The sequence below is a fragment of the Seriola dumerili genome, unplaced genomic scaffold, assembly GCF_002260705.1.
Source record: "Seriola dumerili isolate Sdu_G_001 unplaced genomic scaffold, Sdu_1.0 BDQW01000191.1, whole genome shotgun sequence".
Taxonomy (NCBI): Eukaryota; Metazoa; Chordata; class Actinopteri; order Carangiformes; family Carangidae; genus Seriola; species Seriola dumerili.
Genome location: NW_019174446.1, coordinates 6,240,193 through 6,264,967, shown reverse-complemented (window position 1 = coordinate 6,264,967; position 24,775 = coordinate 6,240,193). Strand labels below are relative to the sequence as shown.

The 24,775-nt window shown below is 41.5% G+C and overlaps 2 protein-coding genes across 4 annotated transcripts in view; one reads left to right on the top strand and one right to left on the bottom strand.

Moving 5' to 3' along the window:
• Window positions 1–150: 150 nt before the first annotated feature.
• Window positions 151–14,942, top strand: ctnnb1 (catenin beta 1). Of its 3 annotated transcripts, none has more exons than XM_022753280.1 (17): window positions 151–290; window positions 7,072–7,122; window positions 7,885–8,112; window positions 8,216–8,469; window positions 8,564–8,802; window positions 9,104–9,305; window positions 9,400–9,544; window positions 9,740–9,843; window positions 9,994–10,128; window positions 10,346–10,549; window positions 11,015–11,173; window positions 11,467–11,586; window positions 11,923–12,073; window positions 12,362–12,483; window positions 12,648–12,708; window positions 13,553–13,803; window positions 14,147–14,942. In XM_022753280.1, the coding sequence occupies exons 2-16, from the start codon at window positions 7,110–7,112 to the stop codon at window positions 13,765–13,767; spliced, it is 2,352 nt and encodes a 783-aa protein (XP_022609001.1). In that variant the 5' UTR covers window positions 151–290; window positions 7,072–7,109; the 3' UTR covers window positions 13,768–13,803; window positions 14,147–14,942. The 3 variants fall into 3 exon arrangements, with proteins under 3 accessions (XP_022609001.1, XP_022609003.1, XP_022609002.1); XM_022753281.1 differs by lacking the exon at window positions 151–290 and adding an exon at window positions 1,219–1,274; XM_022753282.1 differs by lacking the exon at window positions 13,553–13,803.
• A 1,432-nt stretch (window positions 14,943–16,374) lies between these two features.
• ulk4 (unc-51 like kinase 4) overlaps window positions 16,375–24,775 on the bottom strand; it is an 80,001-nt gene continuing 71,600 nt past the window's right edge. Inside the window, exons 36-37 of the mRNA XM_022753593.1 lie at window positions 21,202–21,290; window positions 16,375–16,790 (exon numbers count right to left, since the gene is read on the bottom strand). Coding sequence (XP_022609314.1) covers window positions 16,724–16,790; window positions 21,202–21,290 — 156 coding nt within the window. The 3' untranslated portion in view covers window positions 16,375–16,723. The remainder of the gene's footprint in view (window positions 16,791–21,201; window positions 21,291–24,775) is intronic.

The window sequence follows — 24,775 nt, the reverse complement described above, 5'->3', positions numbered from 1 at the left end:
GCGAAAGGGTGATAGGAATTAAATATTTATTTGATTTTTGTTTCTACTTTATTTGAGCGCACGGCAGGATATGTGATGACTGGAGGTGTTCTCCGGTCTATATAAATGCGCCGCCATCTTACATTTCCCAGTCTCTGCTGTTCGGGCAAAGTTAATATCGACTGACTGCGGAGGGAGTGGACGAGGGCTCCCCGCTGACGCTCGTCTTCACATTTTCCTCGACTTTTTCCATTTCTAAGTGGTTTTTACTCTCCAGGATCCGAGTGGACGGAGTTGCTGTGTTGACAAGGGTAGGCTTCAACATTCAAACTATCGGCTCCACTCAGTTTCTCCCTCTTTTCTTTTCGGGCTCTCCCTGAATGCAAGCAGGAATGGAGACGGGTTGTTGTGGGGCCGGTCGGGGATGCTGCTGCCGCAGCTAGCGAGCCAGCTGCTTTCACGGCAGATATTTGGGATCAGCCAGACACCGCCTTATGGGAACATACATATTTTTACTGATGGGATTCATTGACTTTATGGTGGCACTGTATTGCGTTGTTTAATACAGACAGTAGTAGTTAACAATAGGTAGATGTATGCGATGGTTGTCAGTGCTTGCCAGTTTATTGGGAAACCTTGATCGGGATTTGGGAGTAAACGCCGATTTTGTGTCATCGCTCGTTTGAATAGTTACTGTTAGCTAACGATAGCCAAGGTTAGTTAGCCTAACCACTGTTAGCCCAGTTGTGCCGCTGGACTATTCTAACTCGTGTTTGCTCGACTTGAGTTTCGCCTTTTGCTCGGTTGTTTTTGCAGCTGGTTTAGCTTAACAGACACATAACTTAACATGGGGAGAAGATACACGCGTGTGAAGCTCGGTGTATTGTGGCCATGTGTATAGCTTTGTGTTTGAAAACTCTCGTTAATTATCGTTTGCCAAGTTAAGAAAAACTGAAGTGGGATTAACCTTAACGCAAACATTTCTTCCAAAGTTTGAACTTCATAAAACTCAAAACTGCTCCAAACTTTCATGTTAAATGGAGCTCGTTGATGGCACAATCGCTGTGAACGTATATTAAGGGTTTATGTTTAAGTTACTTGTAGGTTAAGTGTCCGTGAGAGTGTTTTCCATTCGTCCTTTTAAACAAAGACCGACAAATTCCTCCCAGCCGCTGTGCTTTGGGAGGAAGACGAGGAGGAGCCAGAGTGTGAAATTTGAGTCAGTGGTGTTGGAGCAAGAAAGTCAGGGGCAGCCAGCAGCTGTGGAGAAGAAGGGATGCATTACACCATTGTTTGTATGATTGTTTGGATACTGTGTGTTGATCCGTTTTCTTACATTGCGTGTTTACTTTTTCGCCTGGTGCCCTTGCACAGCCAGATGTGTGTGTGTGTGTGTGTGTGTGTGTGTCTGCTGGAGAGAGGGACAGGCGGCTCACTCCGCAGAAAAGTTGGATAGCTCGCAGCTCCTCGCCGATACAGAAAACAAATGGTGTGATGGCTTCTGTTTGTTTTCTGTGGTTTCATGGCGCAGGACGACGCAGTGGTGATGTGTTAAGTTTGGAGATAATTTTTACACGTCATTGATCATGTTTTGGTTGCATCGGAAATAACGATTAGAAAGAAATGGGGAGATTAAACGGCGGCTGGAGTATGTTGACATCTCATGCGGCGGCTCCAGATTGTTTTAGTTTCAGAAGCTCCGTAACTAAACTAGTTTATTTTAAATAAGGACACGATTGAGGGGTCGAGTTTTTAACACAATTCTTGGACTAATATCACCAGTTTGGTATTTTCATGCCTCAGAAATCACCTCATTGTCTTTGACTCTTGGTTTGGTTTTTAGTGATTTAACATATTTAGTTTATTCGTCTTCCTGCGGTCCCTCGGTGAAATCCCCGCAATGATTACACAATGGAACAAAAACTGACTAAACCTCTGATCTTGTCAGCGAAATTTTCTTCAACAGCGTATTCAGATATTTGAGACGGAAGCGTGGGCTATATCCGAGAACCGGTAGTGGTATGTTTTGAAGTAATCCACTTGCAAGAAGACTGTTAACGTGAACATTTCCAGTGTCATAGCCATTAACTAATACTGTAATTTTTCTCGTTCTCCTGACCCCACCTTAGTGTCCGCATTTAGATTGTGATTTGTAAACAACTAGCAGGTCAGGGGAAGATATTTAAATGTAAATGACAACAGTGATGGTCATTTAGATTGTCCAAAAATGCATTTCTGATTTAAAATCACTAATGTCTTTATGGGGAGGAGGAAAAGCTTAATCACTTTGTTGTAATAAATGTTCAGTTTAACGTTTACTGGTGATAAGATTCCAAGTAATTGACTTATTTTGGTAAATACAACTTCGGAGATTTTTTATCTGTTGTTTGCACCACTCATTCGATTCAATCTTATCTTTCAATCTAAAAAAGATTGACAATTATTAATTAGAAGAAGGGAAAAGTCGTCATAATGTGGAAGTTGTGTGGATGTTTCCAGGGGCTCCTGTTTCTCCATGGGCTTCCAACATTTTGCAGTTGAGGCACAGACCAAACACTGCAGCGGCTGCAGGCATTGAGCTCATTGTATTGTTGGCAGCCAGCAGTGAGTGCTGCTGACCCTGCACATTACGTGGCTAACACTGAAGCCTGTGGCAGCTCCTGTCTCTCTGCTTGTGCCGATAATACAGCTTGTTTGGGTCATCAACTTATATGGATGTGTTGAACCCACTGTTTTTTGTTACTTCAGAGAAAATGGGCTGTGCAGGAGGAGTTTGAGGGGTTTGGCTTTTATTAAGTCATGTTCTCAAAGAATGTTATTCTTTAACTCCAGGACTGTATATTACCTCCTAACAAATTAATTTTGCATGAATTATTTAAATGTAGTAGCATGCTGGGAAGATAAAATTAAGCTCCTGAGTTCTGCAGGCTAAATGAGTGAAATGCAATTAGAGAAAGTGTTGCATACTGTGATTTTTTTTTTTCTTTTTTTTTCTTTTTTTTTTTTTTAAATGACAATATAATACTGTCCTCTTCACACAAAGTAAATATTGAGGCTCACCTGGATTCATTTTGTGACAGTCTGGCTCAGATTTGCTGACAGAATGGCTGTTTTTTCTTTTCAAAAAGCGGAAATAGGATTTTGTCATTTAGATATGCTTAGCTGTTGCAAATTCCAGCAATGAATGAACCCTTCTATGATTGGTTTATTTAAAGTTTACACAAATTAAAAATGAAAGGAGAGAGACAATGCTCACAGGGTAGCAATGTAGCAGTGGCATTTTTTTTTTTGTGTGTTACTGCATCTGCCATTTATTTTTTTCCCCTCAGCTTGAAGGTGTTTAGGAATGCAACATTTCCCACATAGCTTACAGATTTCTTTCACGCTTGCTTAGCTAGCTGCTGATGTTTTCAGATAATTGGTTAAACTCTAAAGGCATATTAGACTTTGCTGGTGTCACAGTGAGCCTGTAATTACCTGCTGGTCATCTTTTATTTTATTTTGTGGAAATTAAAATGAGGTTGCCTCATGATAGTTATCAATCATCTGGTTTAGTGCCTGATCTTGATTGAGATGCCCTCTGGGCAATTTAGTTCCAAGTCGAGATTGCCACCACATGTATGAGAGAAATCAAGTCTTTTGCAGAACAGTTACCGGCTTGGTAATCTTTTTCTGGATTTTTATGTATTTATTCTAATTTTATGCCTTTGTGTACTGTCAAGATCATAACTGTGCCACGTCCAGCTCTGTCTGAGTGTCGTGTATTGGTGCCCTTGTCTGTTCTGAGGTAGTGGTTAAACCAACCTCCCAACAGAAATAGTTCTGTTGTTTTCATCTTGATGTTCTGTTAAGGTCTCATGTTTGTCATTGACAGATTAATAAAATCTGGCTCCCTATTTGAGCAGCATGTTTTTCCTTACTGTATTCAGGGTGGTGTAACAGATTGAAGTACACTATGCCTGGCCATCCAGTTCTGCACTGGAACAGTAAGCCTGTCATTTTAAGTGTTGACTTGGGACAGTGCTGCTGCGGTTACACTTCACTTCATATAGCTTTGGGTGTATGTGCCTGCGCCATTTACATTCACATTTGTGTGTGTGTGTGCGCTAAGAAGATAAGATACCAGTATGCTGGATCTATCCAAGCATGTGTGACTTCCTTCTTTGCCTGAGCTCCCCTTTGGTGCATATACATCAATTGATCCCACTTATACTGCACAAGACAACCATCCGACTCTGTGACTGCTGTGTGTCACTCATTAGTCATCTGGTTTCAGTTATATGGCTTTAGCTGGACCAGGCACAGCTCTACATATTGGATTTCACATCTGGCTTCAAAGAAACCTCTCGTTGAGATTTTTGTGGCTGGGCTGCCAGCCTGATATCTAGGAACTCTTATTGTAATGACTTTTTTTGTGTTAACGCTCAGAGTCTGACTTTAGAGTAAGGCTGCCATTTGTGCCTCTCAATTGGAGACCAGGCTTTTCTTGTTTAGCCATCAAAAAAAACTATCATCGGCTCAGTTTCCAAAGCCAGATGTAAAGGACCACATTTTCCACCAGTATGAATGATAAATGGTTCCACTGTGTGCTTTGATTGTATGTTTGATTTTTTTTTTTTTTTTTATGCTGCCTTGTACGGGACATATGGCTCCCATTAGGACAGGGCTAGGTTATGTGAGGGCAGGCCTGCAAAGCTCTGGAGGATGGCGTGTGAACAGTGAATTTCAGTTGGTGCACTTGTGGTTAGAAGCAGCAGTTTTGGAGCCTGACTCAAGATTGTGTTTTAATGACACAGCTGAGCTGGGTGGTGTGGGTGTGAGAGGAGGGAAGTAATTCAGAGCAGTAGTTTAGCTGTCCTTGGGCGTATTTGCATATTGGCAGCTATTTAATGTCACAAACTCCTACACATTTGGTGCTCATTTCAGACTAATTTTTTACCACTATGTGCCAGACTTCTGTGTTTTTCTGTATGTCCGCTTCCTTTGGTGGGCCTTTTAAGTCTTCTCTTTGGGCTTTATCGTTTTCATTTCTATCAGTTAGTCTTGTTTTGGACAATCTTAGAGTGTCAAGTGTTTTGAAGGCAGGTCACCAAGTCACCAAGAATAAACAATTAAACCTGCAATGCTAAATTTGTGGGCTGTTTGTAAGGTATTTGTGAGCATAAGCTCCATAAGAAGAGTGTGTTAAATCCTTGGCAGGCACTTACACACCCAGTCACTTTTCTCAAATGGTTACCAACATTCAAAAACTATATTCCCTGAAATAGCTGTCAAATGTACAATCTAATGTACAACAGAGATTTTATTTTCCTATTTGATACAACTGGGTGTACAAGCTTTATCCCATTTAGCTATTCGTCTATTTGCTGTTGTCTGCTAAAGTCACAGCGCAAGCCACACTGTGTGCCACTTAACCTTTTTGCCACAAAGGTTTAATATAGAAAAAACAGCACTCAGTGTTGTTTTGATATGGGAAGAGACCTGAGACGTGTCTCAACTGAAACAATCAAGTTGATCACATCACTTAATATTCAGACTGAGTGTGATATCATTGGACTGGGGCGTCTGAAATTCAGGGTTTGGATGTAGATTGTCTCATTAGTGTGTGAAACAACTGGTAGCTCACATATCACTCAGATATTGTTGACTTCAACATTGTTGGGCATTACTTTCTCAAAAGTGGTTATATTTAGTTGTGAGCACAACAGATTTATCAACTTATAGCCAATTTTCCCAAATTGTTATTGATGTTTTGGATGACCCTGTATTTCCTCTGTATGACTAGTTAAAGGTAACTGGATATTTCACTGCTACAGGTGATTGCTTGCATTGTGTTATGTTCTACTACACACTCCAAAATTCTGAAAGCCTCTCTGAATGATCACACAGAAAATCGAAATATCAAAATATTTCTCAGCCATTTTACATTTTCTTTCAGACACTAACATCAAAGTTGTCTATGTCACTAGCTACATCTGACCTTACAACAATAACACAGCTGCACACCTGTTGCATCAAGCCATGCAGCAGAAAGCTTCTGCTCTGAATGTGAATATACTAACTTTCAGTGGGGAGAACTGAAAAATAATCCTCCAAAAAGCTGTTTTTGTTGGATCAAAGTTGACATTTTTTGTTACCTGCTTTCACACTATTAGACAAATATGGTACACAGGGTATACATTTGATTACACTTTGAAATAATAACATAGAGCTTTGTCCATTTTTGTGAACTGTAAATTATGTAGAAAAGCATAATGTGATATTCAGCTCTATGATTTTCACAGCAGGAAAACTGCATCTTGCCACGCGTCAGCTTTCTCTGGTAGGATAGATCACTTAATGATTCATTTGTTGCCATACCCGTATTTTCCAACAGTGTGCCCTCTTTATTCTTACATGTCCAGACTCGCATGTGTTGACTGAGAGGGATTTGGTTGACATTTTCCTGTAGTATTCATTTGGAATAACCACAGATGCTTTAGAAAGGAACTTTGGGTCGACAGCCTCTGTTTCTGTCTCATTTTAGCTGAGATCTTCTTCTCTTGTTTTTGTGTGTTTCTGTCATAACATTTAGATTTGAGTATGAAATGGAAAAATACCTTTTTTCAATTTTCCTTGTTTTTTTCTGAATTAATCCCCTCTTGCCTGCTCACCTCTCTCCTGCCATTGCCAGTGTTTACTTTCCTGCAGAGTGTGGTTTCAGCTTCAAAGCCAGCACAGGAATGTGTATGCCCCCCCCTCCATCCCCCTGCCTATTTTCTCTCCACCCAGTGCTCCACTTCCCCTGTCCTTCCTCACCTAAATAGTTGCTAGCTGCTACACTTAATGGTGGCTTTGTGTGTGAGCTGCTGCTGTCTGCATGGCTGGCTTGAACAGGGGAGGAAATCCAAGAAAAGGGAGGAGGCAGGAAAGGAAAGAAGGCCCTGGAAAGTCACTTGTCTGGGCTTCTGTGTTTCTTCTTAACAAACTGCTGCTAATTTCTAATGGCTGGTGTTTGACTGAAAGTAAAGAGGACTGGCAGTGAGCAGGGTATAGGAAAGGTGAGATGCTACTGAGTCATGTGGACTGATTTGGGTTTTTTTTCTGTTTCAGATCAGGAAGCTGTGTCGGTCGCGGTTTGAGAAAGGAACATGGCTTCCCAGGGTGAGTTAAGTTTTCAGACACAAACTCTTTCACCACCTTGCTCTCTGCAGTTTCTGTGTCATCGTTTGTCTGCTTCTCTCTGTAAAACACACACAAAAAATTTGCAGCAGTTCACAACTGCTTCCTCTCCTGGTGTAGATTTTTTCTCATTAGAACAAAGTGAATGTTATTGATTTGAGTCTGAGAATTAGAGCATGTGTAAAATCAAGTGCTCGAAGAGACTGGTAAATTACATTCATCAAAGTATGAAAATGTGTGAAAAATAAAAGCATGGGAAGCAGGTTAGAAATCCGTTCAGTGCAGTGACTATAAACCACTGTTGAGACAGTTGGTACCCTCTGCCCCTCAAACTGCATTCAGTGTTACTCTGAAATATTGCTGTAAGATAGGACAAGTGCAGTTAAATTTCATGATGAAATCTGGAATCAGAAACTTGATTCATAACTGATTAAACCTCTTGGCAATAATTGTGTAGGTGTTTTTGTATCTTTTTATATCTGCTGTGATAGTTCCTCGTTCCTCGTTTCCCCTGCCAGCTCAAGTAAACAGAACTCACCACACTGTTCCTGAGACATTACAAAGCTGGCAAAACCTGTTTCTCTTCATTGAGATCTTACTGTCATCTGCTGCAATGGTGACATGTTTTTCAAGATCAACAAATTGCATTTGTTTTTGTTTTTTTTACACTGCTACTGCAAAGTTGGTTAGGCTGACTTTGACAAATGTTTCATTTTGTTGATGCATTTTTTTTTTGTCTTACAGCTGATCTGATGGAACTGGACATGGCCATGGAGCCAGACCGTAAGGCAGCAGTCAGTCACTGGCAGCAACAGTCCTACCTGGATTCAGGCATCCATTCAGGAGCCACCACAACCGCTCCCTCACTCAGTGGGAAGGGCAACCCCGAGGAAGAGGATGTCGACAACAACCAGGTCATGTATGAGTGGGAGCAGGGCTTCAACCAGAACTTCTCCCAGGAACAAGTACAAGGTAATACCTTTTGTTTAATGTACATAAAATGTTGTACATGTACAGCCTAAATAGCAGCTTTAAACTCAATATTACAAAACAACCGTTCTCCTGTCTCCTCTAGACATCGATGGTCAGTATGCCATGACACGTGCCCAGCGAGTGCGTGCAGCGATGTTCCCAGAGACTCTTGAGGAAGGCATGCAGATCCCCTCTACACAGTATGATACAGCAAACCCCACCAACGTCCAGAGGCTGGCAGAGCCCTCGCAAATGCTCAAACATGCTGTGGTCAACCTGATCAATTATCAAGATGATGCTGAATTGGCAACCAGAGCCATACCAGAACTCACCAAACTACTCAATGACGAGGACCAGGTAGTTGACCATGGAAATAGTGGCACAGAATTGGCTCGGAATAGTTTTTTCTTTCCTACCATCTTTCCACAACATTTCTGTTTGTCTGCTCCAGGTCGTAGTAAACAAAGCAGCAGTGATGGTCCACCAGCTTTCAAAGAAAGAAGCCTCTCGCCACGCCATCATGCGCTCCCCTCAGATGGTGTCTGCTATTGTCAGGACCATGCAGAACACAAATGATGTGGAGACGGCTCGCTGCACCGCAGGAACACTGCATAACCTTTCCCATCACAGAGAGGGTCTATTGGCCATCTTCAAGTCTGGAGGAATACCAGCTTTAGTTAAAATGCTTGGGTATGTGAAAGGAAGATGGAAAGGGAGTTGGTTTGGAGGGTTTTTTCTTGGGTTTTCATTTATTTGATGTACTGTAGCTCACCAGTACAGGAAGCAATGTGCTTTTCAACAACGTAAGGATTTTCTTAATCTTATTGGTAATTGGCTACTTTCCGACACAGTGGCATATCAATAGAGAAACATGAAAAAATTGAACTGTCTGTTAACATGGCAAATGGAGAGGACGTGGAGAGAAACTGAATTAAGGAATTTAGTTATTACCCAGTGGGACAGTAATCTAATAATACTCTCTGTTCTGCAGTTCACCAGTGGACTCTGTCCTGTTCTATGCCATCACCACCCTCCACAACCTCCTCCTGCACCAGGAAGGAGCCAAGATGGCTGTCCGTTTAGCTGGCGGTCTACAGAAAATGGTGGCTCTACTCAACAAGACCAATGTCAAGTTCCTGGCCATCACCACTGACTGTCTCCAGATACTGGCCTATGGCAACCAGGAAAGCAAGGTGAGAAATGAGACAGAGTCTCTGTTTAAGGCGGCAGTACTCCATCTTGAGAGCATTAAAACCCCTGATGTTTTTGTCTGTTTTGTTTGTATAGTTGATAATCCTGGCCAGTGGTGGCCCCCAGGCATTGGTCAACATCATGAGGACTTACACCTATGAGAAACTATTGTGGACCACAAGCCGAGTTCTCAAAGTGCTGTCAGTCTGCTCCAGTAACAAGCCTGCCATCGTAGAAGCTGGTATGTCTCATAAACATCCAAGTGTTCGTAATCTGAGCCTGAATATCATTATATGTATAGTGTGTATTCATGAGTTGAGGTTCTTAGTTTTTGTGATGACAGCAAATGATCAAATAACAGTAAATGTATTGATTTGTCATTTTTCCGTGTGATGTGTTGTAAACAAACTCTTTCCATGTTTGTCCTTCTGTCCAGGAGGCATGCAGGCTCTGGGACTCCACCTGACAGACCCCAGCCAGAGACTCGTCCAGAACTGTCTCTGGACTCTCAGGAACTTATCAGACGCTGCCACCAAACAGGTGATGAGAACCAGCACTGAAATTGTTTTTGTCAGTGAAAGACGGTTAGAAGTAGTTATATTTACTTGGTAGCCTCAGGAGCAGATGCAGAGACAGAAAATGTACTCATTATACCTTCCATACTAACTTGACAACTGTCTCGCTCTCCAGGAGGGAATGGAGGGTCTGTTAGGAACTCTGGTCCAGTTGCTTGGCAGTGACGACATTAATGTGGTGACCTGTGCTGCTGGCATTCTGTCTAACCTGACCTGTAACAACTACAAGAACAAGATGATGGTCTGTCAGGTGAGTACACACACACAGTTAATGAATAGTAGAATCTAAGATGTGAATATTAACATTTTGAGTCTGTAATGTGTCAGTATAATCTTGTTTTATGTTCTTAATTTTCAAGTTTTTCACACTTGAAATTAAATTAGTCAAATTTCTAATATTATCCTGACATTTAAAATCGACTGTCTGATGTAGCCTTTAATCTGTCACACTATTTGTCCCTCTGTAGGTTGGAGGTATTGAGGCATTAGTCCGCACAGTGCTTCGGGCAGGAGACAGAGAAGACATCACAGAGCCAGCTATTTGTGCCCTGCGTCACCTCACATCTCGACACCAGGACGCCGAGATGGCACAGAATGCTGTCAGACTGCACTATGGTCTGCCTGTGGTCGTCAAATTACTGCATCCGCCGTCGCACTGGCCACTCATTAAGGTACACACACACTCACACAGACATACCAGCAGCAGTCTGTATGAAAGAGCTGCTTTTCATACTGTCAGCAAGTCATTTGGCTGTTGTTTTAGTGGTATTTCCACTGAACCAGTTTACACTTGACCACACCTTGAAGCCAAAATAATGGGCCAAACCTGGCTTTAAAAGCAAAGTATTGTCTCTGTGATAAAGTGTAGCTGGCTACTAACCCATGTTGGCAGCTTATCTCCTTTGGGTCTCTGAGGATTGAATGTTTTGTTTTGCACTAAGAATGCACTGCCATACTGCTGTGAGTTGCTGAAACCTGCAACACCTCCACAAATCTTGGTTGTTGTGTGCATTGCATTTTAAAATCTTGTACTTTATAACACAGCTTTAGACTGTGATCCCTGATCAAATGTAACAATAGCTCCCCGAAGTTGACATTTAAAACACACATAAATAACATCTGTGTTCCTCCATCAGGCTACAGTTGGTCTGATCCGTAACCTGGCACTGTGCCCTGCAAACCATGCTCCACTGAGGGAGCAGGGAGCCATCCCCAGACTGGTTCAGCTGCTGGTCAGAGCACACCAAGACACACAGAGACGCACCAGCATGGGAGGCACACAGCAGCAGTTTGTGGTGAGACCACACATACACGTACATACGTCTGTAATCCTTCTGTGTAAACACACCTCCACAACAAACACCACCATGCCATGATGTATTGAACATGCAGTTCAGTGGTGCCAAGCCACTGCTCTTTTCTTTTCTTTTTTTTTTTAACTGGTGTCAGATTTGCTTCTGACCAGCCACTTCAGTAACATTATCACCTGAGATTGGCAATAGTACCCACCACTGTCTGCTCATCTTAAGACAGTTCTAAATGGCTTCCAACACTTTTAACATTACTAATTGAGTGTTTGTGCTTGTAGGAGGGAGTTCGTATGGAGGAAATTGTGGAGGGCTGCACAGGAGCACTCCACATCCTGGCCAGAGATGTCCACAACAGAATAGTTATCAGAGGACTCAACACCATTCCACTCTTTGTACAGGTAAAATTCTCTGTTTTGCTCTGTTCTTGTGCTTGTGGTGTGTGTGGCTGTAACCACAACAGCACATCTCAAAAAGTGAATAATATTGAGAATTTTGTTAATCTCTGCAAATTTAATTTTGATTAAATTTCAAGAATAATGATCTGTTAGTAATGTGATTACATCATCTGGGGTATATCTGGATTAAATAAGGAATGTACATCTCAATATGTGTCACATTAAGGTACAACAATTAAATGTTGTGTGTGTCCTCACATGCAACTTTATGGTCTGCTGCAGCAGAATAATGTGCAGGCTGAGTTTTTCTAAGCATCCTGTTTGTGTTTGTGTGTGCAGCTGTTGTATTCTCCCATTGAGAACATCCAGCGTGTTGCAGCAGGCGTCCTGTGTGAGCTGGCTCAGGACAAAGAGGCTGCTGAGGCCATTGAGGCTGAGGGAGCTACTGCCCCACTCACAGAGCTATTGCACAGCCGCAACGAAGGAGTTGGTATGTACAAAACGCTCATTTACATACTGCCATCATTCACATAATAGCTGCTCTTGAGCTTCGCAGATGTTCAGAAAAGCCTGGCACTGTCACTTAGAAATAATTGTTTTTGTGATGTTTTCCAAGTGGGACTCTTTAGTGTGACATGGTCATTAATGTTGCGACTGTAATCATGGTAATACCAGGCATCTTACTTGTCTGCTCTGATAGCTGTATTATTGCTTTATTAATTTGACGCACCACAGAAAGGAGACTAATCTAAAACCCCCCCCCCCCATCTTTCCTCAGCCACCTATGCTGCAGCAGTTTTGTTCCGAATGTCAGAGGACAAACCCCAAGATTACAAGAAACGCCTCTCTGTAGAACTCACCAGCTCGCTCTTCAGAACAGAACCAATGGCCTGGAACGAGGTATGATGCACTCAAAATCAGCGTTGTTCTTGAATTGCCAATCAGTACAAAAAGCTCAGATGCGCATTTACATTTTGATGTAAACTTGAGTGCCGAAATGCCTGTGAACTTATTAAAACTGTTCCCTACTCATCCTTGTTTGTGTGTCTTGTTTTGCTCTGCAGACCGGAGACCTGGGTTTGGACATTGGAGCTCAAGGAGAGCCTCTGGGCTACAGACAGGAAGGTAAGTCATTTCCTCACCTCCGGCTGGCTGGGGGGCTCCCAGGAGTAACACAGGAGGGGACAAGGTTGTCATGAGAGAGACGATAGCTGATTTCTTCTATACTGATTGGGCATACAGTCGTCGTCTTTTTGTTCTGGGTAATTCTGTTCTGTTAGCTTCTCTAAACCCATGAAAGTCCTCTGCTCCCTTAATAACATACACAACTAAATTTTGTCACAGTCCAATGACTGTGCTCCATCTGTCCCTAGCTATTACTGCCGATGACAGGATTGGCTGTGAAAGGTCATGATACACAGGCAATTTGAGACAGTGGTGAAGGGCAATAATGCTTTCAAGTTACAGATGGAGATTGATTTTATCCCTGCTGTCATTCAGAATAACACAGGTGGCTCCAAGAAATACAATACTGCTGCTTTTAGTTGTTGTCACAGTTGGCCATCTAAATGTTACCAGTGTACCAGGACCTTGGACTGTGTACTGATCAATAAGCTAAGGGGCGTGCGTTGGCTGTTGATTTTAATTTGCACTGCTCTCCATTCTTCCAGCAATAACTGCTTTAATTGGCTCCTAGCCAGCCAAATGGAGATGGATTTCTGTTGGTAGAAACAAACTCAACACAGTGAACTAGGCCACGGGTTTAGCTAAATTCAGTTCAAAGTCTTTTACAGCTGTAGTTTGAGCTGAGTTGACCAATAGTTTTGAGGCTGAACGGTGTGCTGTGTTGCTGTGTAGTGTTACGTTTGAATGATCATACTACTGTGTGACAGCTTGGTTTGTTAACATGCTTCTAACAACTGCTCTGCTTCCCCTGCCTCTCCTCCATCCACTCCTCCCTCACCCCCAGACCCAAGCTACCGTTCCTTCCATTCGGGGGGTTACGGAGGGGACACGATGGGCATGGAGCCCATGATGGACCATGATCTGGGTGGAGGCCACCACCCGGGCCAGGACTACCCCCCTGTAGAGGGGCTGCCTGACCTGGGACACGCCCAGGAACTGATAGAGGGCCTGCCACCTGGCGACTCCAACCAACTGGCCTGGTTTGACACCGACCTGTAAATACCAAGACCAACATTACACTACACTTTCTACTAGGTAAGGGTATCTTCACACTCAGTCTATAGCCTTGTGATAGCTGAAATAAATGGTAGCCATTTCCTGGGCAAGATGAAAAAGTAGAAGCACAGCAGGGGTGTTTTCTGTCTGGATAAAATGGCTGAGGGGAGGGGAGAGTGGATTTACTCACTGAGGCTGCTGCATGGTCACACTGCTCCTAATTGCAAATTGTGTGATGTGGTGTGTGTGATGTTACTTGGTGTTTGATCTGTGTGTGTGGTCTTTACCAACGCCTGTGCTCAGTCTCCTTCCACTTACCTCCTGTTTTTCTCCCTCATTCCTTCCTTTCTTTATTCCAATCATTTCTCTCCTCCCTTTGCAGCTGTATCATGTGATCTGGATGAACCTGCATTGTGATTCGCCCATATGGAGGAGGCGGGGTTTCAGAAAGTGCCTGAAGATGACTCAACAACAGCAAGCAGAGTTTCCTGTCTATGGGAACTCCATTGGGACAAACAAGATTTAAGTGCGGTTCTGTTCTGGTCTCTCAGCCTGACAGGGGGCTGACATCAAATCCTGACATGACACACGGATTTTGATCTTAACGATTGATTTTCAAAAACCCTTTTATGTATTTTGTTTTTCATTTTTACTTCTTTTGGTTGTTTTACTTTTTTATTCTATTTTCATTAAGTCTGTAATGGTACAAACTGATTCTAGTTTGATTTTTTTTCATTATTCTGAATTATGATACTCATCTCTTGTTTTTGCAGTCCCGTGTATTTTAAGTCTCTGATAGTGTTGAGTTTTTTAGTGGTAATGCTCCATCCAAGTAAAGAATCTGATCACATTTTAAATGGTGTCCAAACACTAAAGTTAATCAGTTGAATTGTATTCTGATGATCAAGTGTAACATTGTGTAGCTTTTGTATAAAAACATGAATTGGAAATCATGGTCCAAATATCAAGCTATTTTCTTGCTTTAAAGGTGGACACTGATGTGTCTTTGCTGTTCCAAAGGGGGTGTAGCTGACCTAAGCTGGATGGGTGTGGCTGTGGAAGGATAGGGGTGGAGGAGGGCTTTTACTGGTCTGCTGTTACTAAGGGGTGGGGTAGTGGGAGGAGCTGGTTGCTGTAGCCTGCTGTGTTCTGAAACAATAAAATGGACTGTCATTTCACCTGGACGCCTCCACGTCTCATTTCACCTACACCTTAAATCAAGGAGGGGACACACGTTACACAGCAAGACAACACATCAGTCGTGGGAAAATTTCAAAAGCTTTTTGCTGAATCTGACATCTTTTAGCACGTCTATAGCAAATATCATGAACTATGGTAGAATTACAATTAAGACCAAGTCGAATGAGTCTGACCAGTCTCAGAACCGCTGTTTCTTCAGAGGCTTGTAGTACTGAGCTGTTTCAACTAAAAGGGTCTTTTGTTCAGTAACCAGTCAGCCTGATGTACAACACAACATAATGGGTTAGGGTTACGCCTCTTGGTAAAACTAAAGTTCTCTGCTATAGGAAGGCAGAACTAGGGCATCAGACAGCAAAGTTAACAGATGCCCACAACAACACAGGCAGGACTTCAGTGTAACACATCAAACAACAGATTAGTAGCAAGGTGTGGAAAACCGATGAAACTGAAAATGGGTATCTACATCCATATGCAGCTTGGCAGGAAGCCAGTTCTGTTCACTATCTTCCTTGTAGGAGAATGTGTCCTAAATTTCAGTTAGTTTATCTTGGTGGACGATACTAGACAACTGAACAGTGACAGCTGTGTTTGCTGCAGCTTTAGTGAGATTAGTCAGATTTGCATATGAAATTAGAACCTGGAGTGAAGAACTAAAAGCCTGCCAGTGGTGACCATAACTGTGTCCAGGATTGTTGTTTTTGTTTTTTTCAGAGGACGTGGTGGTGCATGGAGGACAGATGCTATGCCTAGTGTCACTCTCGACTCTCCCTGTCCTCATTCAGCCTCTTACTAAGACATGCACATCTGTCTCTTTGCAGACACCCATTGTAATGGTACATTAAATTACTCTGATGATGTCCAATTCGTGCTATTTATACAGTTTAACCAACCAGATATTTTACTGATCCTAAAATAACTTACAGTTATTAGCCAAACCCAGCAATGGCCCAATTTACATAGAAACAACGTTGGGATTTCTGTCAAATTACCAATCTAAGATCCGACTTTTCATTTTAGAGAATGAATTCAGTCTTAAACTACGTTTGTGGCTCTGGTCCCTGTTGTCAGAAACCAGAGGAAAAAAACATTTGTGTGTCACCATAAGTCCTGATAAGAGACAATTTCAATGAGTGAGAAAAGGAGAAGAGAAAAGGTGGCATTGGCTGAGCAGAGTGTTGTTCATAGCTGCATTTACCATCAGTCTGCCACCAATACTGACTGGAACTGTGTACACAAACCCAGGGGCCAGCGCTGTGACGCCGGTGACAGTCTGAATTACCACTCATGCCATAATCCTGTACAGTCTGATGGACACTGGATGGATGTTTTGATTGAGTAGTCAAATTCATGTAGTGACAGAGCAATATTTATTAATGTCATTGATCCAATTTGCAAATGTGATGAGAGACATGTAGAGAGATGAGTGAATGCTCTGTTGCCACACGGTCATAATCACTTGTGTCAAACCTTTTAGGAGCCTGTCATCACAAAACTGGTTCAAAACTTAATTATAAAAAACAAAACTACTTCTGAATTCAAACAGTCAAGAACTACATAAACATTTAGTTTATATCCCGTCCAGGTTTGAGTAACAAGTCTAGGTTGACCAGAGATTTAATAAATAAATAACTAATGTCTTAAGACATTTTATTCCAAAGCTCACAACATTTTCAAAAAGCAATCTTCTTTAGTTTAAGATTATTCAGAAACAGGTTACCTGAAGACAGGTAGGTAAGAAGTTACAAATGACCTTATTTGATTAGCTGATGGATCCAGAGATCTCCTGGAGGATTTCAGCAGCCAGTGGAGCCACATCAACATGAGACCTGGGACAGAGAAAAACATTTCGTTATTCACCATATCACAATGATGTTATTTACCCAATGACATAAAAAAACAACAATGTCATTTGATGTACATATATCAACTCTGACTAATTTTCTCAAGTAAAATCACAAACCAATATTCTGAATATGTGATTCAAGGTTGTGTAATGCTGGCCAAACCGCCTACTTGTAAATTAAGAAATGGTTCAGTATTGTGCAAACTGAGATAGATATCACCTTAATTTTACCATCAGTATTTATTGGAATATGATCTCACCATGCAAGTGTAAACTTGACTATAAAAAACACACTTTATGGGTTTTTTTTTATAAGAGTTATAGGAGTTTTTTTTTACAGTCACAGTTTCCATGCACACTGTGATGCAGTGTGCATGGAAACTGTGACTCCAACAGTGATTCCAATTTTGTAATCTTTGGGTGTATCAATACAACAAAGATCTCTTCTAATTATTTCGATATTACCACTTCAAAAAAGCCTTGTGGCTTACTGAGGAATGCCTGTAAATGAGTCAGATACTGGAGAGCAGGCACGAGGGTGGGGAGTGGGTAGGGTTGATGCAAACTGCTTAAGGTATGTTGTTAGGGGAAACTAACTGTTGAAAATGACAATAAAATGAATCAAGGTCATTTCTGAGTGCAGCAGAAGACAGCACTGTAGCAGGTGTGTTCAGGTGGGTTATGTTGCCGAGTGGAATGAACGAATAAAGGCCGTGCAGAGCGCTGCAGTCACTGCTGCTACACTAGTCTACAGTCTGGTCTTTTTTCAGTGGTCTTCAGTGGTCCAGGGATACTATTTATGTTGTTGCCTTGAAATTATGACTATGGCTATAGTTGTGTATTACATGTCATATCTGTAAATATCTGTATTATAATTTTTTGTTATACTTGATCTTGCATAGGTATAATTTTTATTACTTCTACTCTGCCATATGGCATATTTGTTATGGTTTACTACATAATACTTTGACAACAGTCAGACCCCTACGGGCTGTCTGTAATCTAACTCCTTCTGTCCTCTCCTACCTCTCCCTCCCTCCCTCCCTCCCTCTCTTATCTCCCTCCTCTCTCCCTCTTCCCCTCTTCTCTTCCTCCCAGGTGTCTTTGAGGGCATCCAGGCCAGCACAAGCTCTCCCACCCCCCTTAGTTAATTAAAACCTATATAATTAACCTAATTAACAAAGCTCCCAGAGGCCTCGGAAATCCTTGAAAGTTTGTGGATTTGGAAAACATAAATTGGATCCATAAAAGTTTTAGCACAAACTTTAGAGTTTGGTTACTCATTAAATCCCTGTACTTTCACAGTCCCAAACTGACACTGAGCAGCTGCATGGAGGACAGCGGAAAATCAAACAGTTGGTTTTAGATTACAGCACATTAGCCTCACACTCCGCTTACACCCACACTTGGGTTGTTTGCTGAGTGGAATCTGTGTGTTTTCCACATTTGAGATAAAGCAAAAGAACTAAAAGCAGAAAACGAGCATGTTAACCACTCTGTCTGTTGAAAGAATTTTTGAAATTCGTCATTTCAATGGATTCTTCACAGGAATACAGTAGATTAGTTAATTCACTGTGAGATTTCCCCAGTGGATTTATCTCCCCTAACAACATGGTCTAAATATTAAGCAGTCGTGAGATTTACCTTTGTGAGAAGTGAGCTATTCCCTAAACCAGTGGTATCCAACCATTTTCTGTCTTTTCTGTCTCTATCTCTTCTCATGTTTTACATTTTAGAGTCATATAAAAGTGGATAATGTGACAATAATTTCTTCATGAGTCATAGTGATCCTGCAACTGTTTATTTCAATAGGTTTGCCCAAGTTTGCATTTATATGTCTTCTACCACATGCAATGGAAAAATATTTTTCACACACTTTCACTTTCTTTTGTTTTACTCCCTGGAGTCCAGGTACCCCTGGTTGAGAATCATTGCCCTTAACAATGGGGAGAAATATTAGAGATATTTTTAATATTACAGACCTGCTGTGCTGTTGTTAGGTAACACCAGGCAGATTTTTTTTTTTTACAGTACAGTTTAAGGATATATTTTCTATGCATGCTAAATTGTGACTGGATTCAAACTTTCAGAGTGTTTGCAGAGTAGTTTTGTAGTTTTCTGAGCAGATATTTGTGGTCTGCACTACTGATGGCTTCATATTTGACTGACCTTCACAATAAACTAAGGACCCCTCCATCACACACACATTCACACACAAACACACTCAGTCAGGCTTGAGGTTTTGAAAAAGCATTCCTCAGGTTGCCATGGTAAAGGCTGAATGACATCATTTGGGTTAGGATCTCAGCCCAGACCTCCCCTCTCCTTTCCACTTTCTTCCATCTCCTCTCTGTGCCCCACCTCCTCTCATCCTCTCAATTAAAACCCCTCCTCCCCCCCCCCCCTTGCTCTCCTCTTCTCTCCCCTCATAACTCCTCTCATCTCCTGCCCTTTCTCCTAAAACCTCTGCCTCCCTCCTCCCCTCCTCCTACCACTAAACCAGTGGGAGTGTGCCAGTCTCAGCTACTTCAAAGCTAGAGCTGATCTCTGCTTTCATCTGCCAGAGAGGGAGAGGAGAGAGAGGAGACGAGGGGAGAGGAGAAGTGGGAGAGGGAAAGCACGAGAGAAAAAGAGATGGAAAAGAAAGAAAATGAGGAGAATAGAAAGAAAATGGAGGGGGGGGGGAGAGGAGGAGAAATGGGTATAGAGGGTGACAAAAAGGGAAGAAAAGGGGTGACCGAGGAGAAAAGAGGGGGAGAGGGAGGGGAGCGTAGGAGAGGCCTCTATAGCAGGACAACAATACACCTTTATTATTGATCTGACAGGATGTGTGTGTGTGATTGAGAGACAGAATTTGTATATAGAAAGGGGTGAAAGCAACTATTTGTGTGTGTGTGTGTGCGTGCGTGTGTATGCACTAAGTGTGTGTGTGAGTGTGTGTGTGTGTGTGTGTGTGTGTGTGTGTGTGTGTAAGAGAGAGAGAGAGATAGGTCGCTGGTCTCATACATCAAATGATCAAAGAGAGCATGGTCGCTACGGTGACAAAACCCTTGGCTCAAAGAGGGAACACACATTCGGCCCACATACTCATAAAAGGTATCCAGATGTAGAGATACAGGTGTGTGCGTGCACACAGTTTTTTTTTTTTTTTTTTTTTTTGGTTGTTTGTTTTCTTCCTCTAACAATTTAAAATATCTTATACATGTTAATCTAAGAAAGGCAAAAGATAGACTGAACAGTTGGTGGCCTGTTTCTGGCACACCTCTAAAGAATGTGCTTCTAAATTACAATTACATTACAAAGCTCACAGCTCAGTGAAATGAAATGGACATGGGTCTGAGATGTCACTGCCTTTATTGCACCCTCCAGCTTTTAAATCTCACTTACAATGTTAAAAACACAGCGACAGCTGTTTGATAATTAGGAGTAGAGAGGACATCAAAGTTATCGCATAAAATGAGAAAGTAAAATCTCTTTCCTCCAAATCTGATGAATTTGTGTTTATTTAATAAAGTATATTTCACATTTTTTTCACATGGTTTCAATGTAGAGTAAGACTGATTAACAATGAGGTTAGTCTAAGTATGTGCAGGTGTTTTTTTCCTCCCTTTTTTTTTGCTTGTGTTAATTGCTACATGATTGAAAGTGATTATTACTTGCAATTAATTATTAAGGAGAGAGCCGAAGCTGTGTGTACAGTTTTTGTGGCTCAGATTGTGTTGATCTTGATTTTGAGTTTCCATCATCTTAGCAGTCACCACACAAACCTTGCAATTTCAAGACTCACACTTTTTAAGAAGGAAGCTGTTACTTTTTCAGGTGTGTGGGGGAGATGCAAGTCATGTTTCCTGCCACTGACATGAGATCTCAAGAGGCTCCCAAACAAAAATGAAGTCTTGTTTTTAATAAATGTATATATTTAATCTCTCAGTTCTTTGTGAGCCATTAAGCTGACAAGGTGCCATGTCAGAAACTCACATCCTTTCAATTAACAACTAGTTTTGACATGTGTAATGCACGGACATGTTCACACATGCATAAAAATAATAAGATGAGGAAAAGAGCTGGAGGAGACATATCTAAATCCAGAATGATTTGTTATTGGCATCCTTTGAGGTACCAATACCAGATGTACTGACATGCACACACACTATAGACAGAAATGAGTGCCTTATATGGACAGACACATATTGTATACACACACAGGCCAAACACAGTTGTACACCCTTACCATCTAAAAAGTCTTGTTTAGCCACAGATTAATGATTTTGTCTGTCATCTATGCAAAACGTCTGTTATATCAAAATGAAGTGGAAGGAATATTTCCTAGTTAATATTTTTGATGACACATAGAAACATAGACATATACACACTTAAACAGTAGAAACACACACCTGTTGGGCGTAGCTATATCCTGCAGTAGACTTGCTAGCTCCACCCCTTCAGGACATTCTAACCAATCAGATCTTTCTGTAGTCTGCACCTAAAGAAAGAGGGAGAGGAAGAGCAAAGTGAGATAGTGAAGGAGAAAGAAGATATGGTCTGAAGTTAAATGGTAGCAGTTTGTACTCAACAAAGGCTGTGATCACACAGGTCTGATGAAGGTAATATGCTGAGCAGGGTGATCATGACTTGTATGAGAACATCACTACACACAAGTGTGAAAATTCACACAGTCAAAGCTAAAGAAAAGTGAACTCTGACCTGAATGTCTGCAAAGGTCAACTAAAATTCACTCCAACGCAGGAGACACACAGAATACTTGTTTTTTTTTTTTACTTTTTGTTTAAAACAGGTTGTTTATCCAGTTTAGTGATACTGGCTAAAGAAGCAAAAGGTCAATATTGCTTATGAATCCCCAACAAGCTAGCATTAGTCATCCTGTTACAATTGAGAAAACCCTTCCCCTCAGTAATACAGAAAGGTGCAGCATAACTTTGTATGGTGTCATGTTCCCAAGCCTTATATATACAACTGATAAAACTGTCTATCAGTGATGTTTGTCATTGTCATCTCTGAAGAATTCTTAGTCTTTTAACAGCGCCACTCAGACATCTTGTGGACCACCACATTATAAGAACCACCGGTCCGTGTTATCATCACAGAGTCATTGTGCATGTTACCACGACCAACTGCCGAGTAACATCACTCATTTGTCAATGCAATTTCAAAGTAAATTGATCAAAGGGCTAATGTGCCAAAAATCCAATTGAATGCACAAACACACACATACATATCTACCCTGAGTGTGATACAGTGTGATCTCTTTTTTTCTTTTTCTTCAAAATGTCCTTTTGACCCTTAGGCTCTTTATCAATTTTTAACAACCTAGTCCAACCTTGATGATCAACCTTGTTGATCCATGACTGTATTCCATGATTTTGCTGCTGAACTTGTTCGATCTGGACGAGACTCTCAGCTAAAGAGTACTCTGCTCTCTTCCTTCACTGAATCTCCTTCCTACATCATTTATTTCTTCTCTTTGTCATCCCTCTGAATTTATTCCTGTCTTGACATGTCTCTCCACACCATGATGTCTAGGCTACACACCCACCCTGAACACCTGGTCCTCAGACTGCTCTGTGTGTGTGTGTGTGTGTGTGTGTGTGTGTGTGTGTGTGTGTGTGTGTGTGTGTGTGTGTGTGTGTGTGTGTGTGTGTGTGTGTGTGTGTGTGTGTGTGATGGTCCTCACTTTAAAAAGGGGCAATAACAAAGTTTACACTGAAGGCCGAGTTTAAGTCTGAGTTAAGGTGTGATGTCACAGTGGCAGTTTAACTTGTGGAAGAAATTAATACTTAGAAAAAATAAAATCTGTATGTTTCTGTAAACATTGTTCAAAGTGTGTATGTGTGTGTGTGTGCGTGCGTGCGTGTGTGTGTGTGTGTGCGCGTGTGTGTGTGTGTGTGTGTGTTAGTGAATATTTATGTGAGCATGTGCATGCATGCATGTGTGTCTGAGTGGATGTGTGTCCATGTGTTTGGTGAAGTGTTCTCTCTGATCTCCGGTGACATCATCACCTCTGTCGCTGTGGCGACACAGCATGGTTGTTGCTAGGCAACGGGGTTAGGAGGAGACAAAGATGCTCCCCTCACTTGCTTACTTTTCTCGCAAGCACACACACACGCATGCACACAAACATAAGCGTCTCTGTCAGGGTGAGGGAACATTCATGTGTGCCTGCCAACCAACCACTAAACACACACACACAACCCATCTCTGCTCTACACCTCTTCTTCGTCCTCTCCTTCTACCATCTCTTTCCCCATCTGTACCTGACCAACACCCTGACTCTATAATACTGGACTCAAATTCAGATGAGACAGAGAGACAGTACAGGACAGGCAGACAGTCAGACAAGCTGCCTCTCAGAAAGACAGCACAGGGCTGTCATAATAGATATTAAGTTCAAACAAGTGACAATGTACCTGACAGCAGAGAGAGAGAGTAGTACATTTGCCAGAATAACACACAGTATCATGTATGAATAGGACCGTGTGTGTGTGTGTGTGTGTGTGTGTGTGTGTTTGAGAGAGAGAGAGAGAGAGAGAGAGAGAAAGAATGAATGAAGAGAGGGAGATTATGAAGGAATGATCATATGTTTTATAGATCATACTAAGAAAAAAGTGATTGCTACCCACTGCTGTTGTAAAGGTGGAGTTCTTGTATTTATCAGCATTGGAGATTGGAGCACAATCTGAAGTCAATTTCATGTCCTGTGCAGTTTGTCTCAGTGTCCATGAATATATTTTTATGATTTTTATCTTATATGGCTTGATAAATAGTCCTGACACCATACAGTCAAGTTTGATTACAGTGCGTCACACCATGGACATTATGACCCACAATTTTCCTTATTTCTTCACCTCATTTGTCTCAAACTTGAAGGATAAGACCACCCTGCCTGATACTTTTTTATTCCGTCTTGTTAAACTTTTGGTGCAGATGTCACTGGTCTACATTTCTAAACTTTTCTTGCTGTAATACTTAGTCAGGTGTAGTGAAAATGCCTTGAGGAAACTGGAAACATGTTGAACTGTGCTGTGTTTCTTTAGTTCAATTCATGCCACCTATAGAGACTTGGCATAAAAATAAATAGTCCAGGGAGTTTGATTGTGCACTTGGTCAGGCAGGAAGCTCTACAAATTAGGGACTGATGGATCAATAAATAAATGTACATGTTTCTGGCTCAAACATGGCAAAGGTCCCAATAACTGAACATAATAGGCTTTGACATTTTTGAGACTGCCTATGGAGATGAGAGAGGTGAATAAAAGAGTGAGATTAACAAGCAGTGAAAAGAAAACACAGGACGACATCAATAACAGCATCCTGCCTTCCCTCACAGATCCAGCTTTGTCACATAGAGTGAACACAATTTATACAAAAATACGAGAATAATAAACATTACTTCTAGTTAACATGTATGAAATGGACTTGAGGAAGACATGAATTGTGCAGACATATTAAGGGACCAATCACTGAACATACCAAATTCAGTGTTCCTAGAGGCAGACTATAAAGTTTAAAAACATTTTACACTGACAAATCAAACTGCTTTAAAAGAAATAATAAATGCCTCTTTCTCTAACAACGTCTTCTGAATCCTTTTTCATTAAATTAGCATTCCCCTTTAAGTCCTACCAAGTTGTGACTGAAAAATAGACAAAAATTTCACTAATTCACTCTTGATTCATTCTCCCTCTCTCCTCCCTGGCAGTTTCCAAGCTATGAGCGGGATCTTTGATTGAGATTAACAGAACCCTGAAATCAATGAAAGATAATTAAAAAGCCTTTGTTGAAGGGCAGGCACTTGTCTGTGTGTAGGTGTGTGTTTGAGAGAGAATATGTGAGTCACTGTGTTTCTCTGATGGTATAGATGTGGAAAACTGTGTTGTGAGGATAAAGAATGTCTGTTGAACTCTTTTAAAGCTGCACATTGCTCTCTGCCAACTGACTGGATGATAATGA

Coding starts and splice junctions, on each gene's coding strand:
- ctnnb1 (XM_022753280.1), top strand. Junction 10,550..11,014: donor CGCACTGGCCACTCATTAAG/GTACACACACAC, acceptor TTCCTCCATCAG/GCTACAGTTGGTCTGATCCG. Junction 12,074..12,361: donor CAGCCGCAACGAAGGAGTTG/GTATGTACAAAA, acceptor ATCTTTCCTCAG/CCACCTATGCTGCAGCAGTT.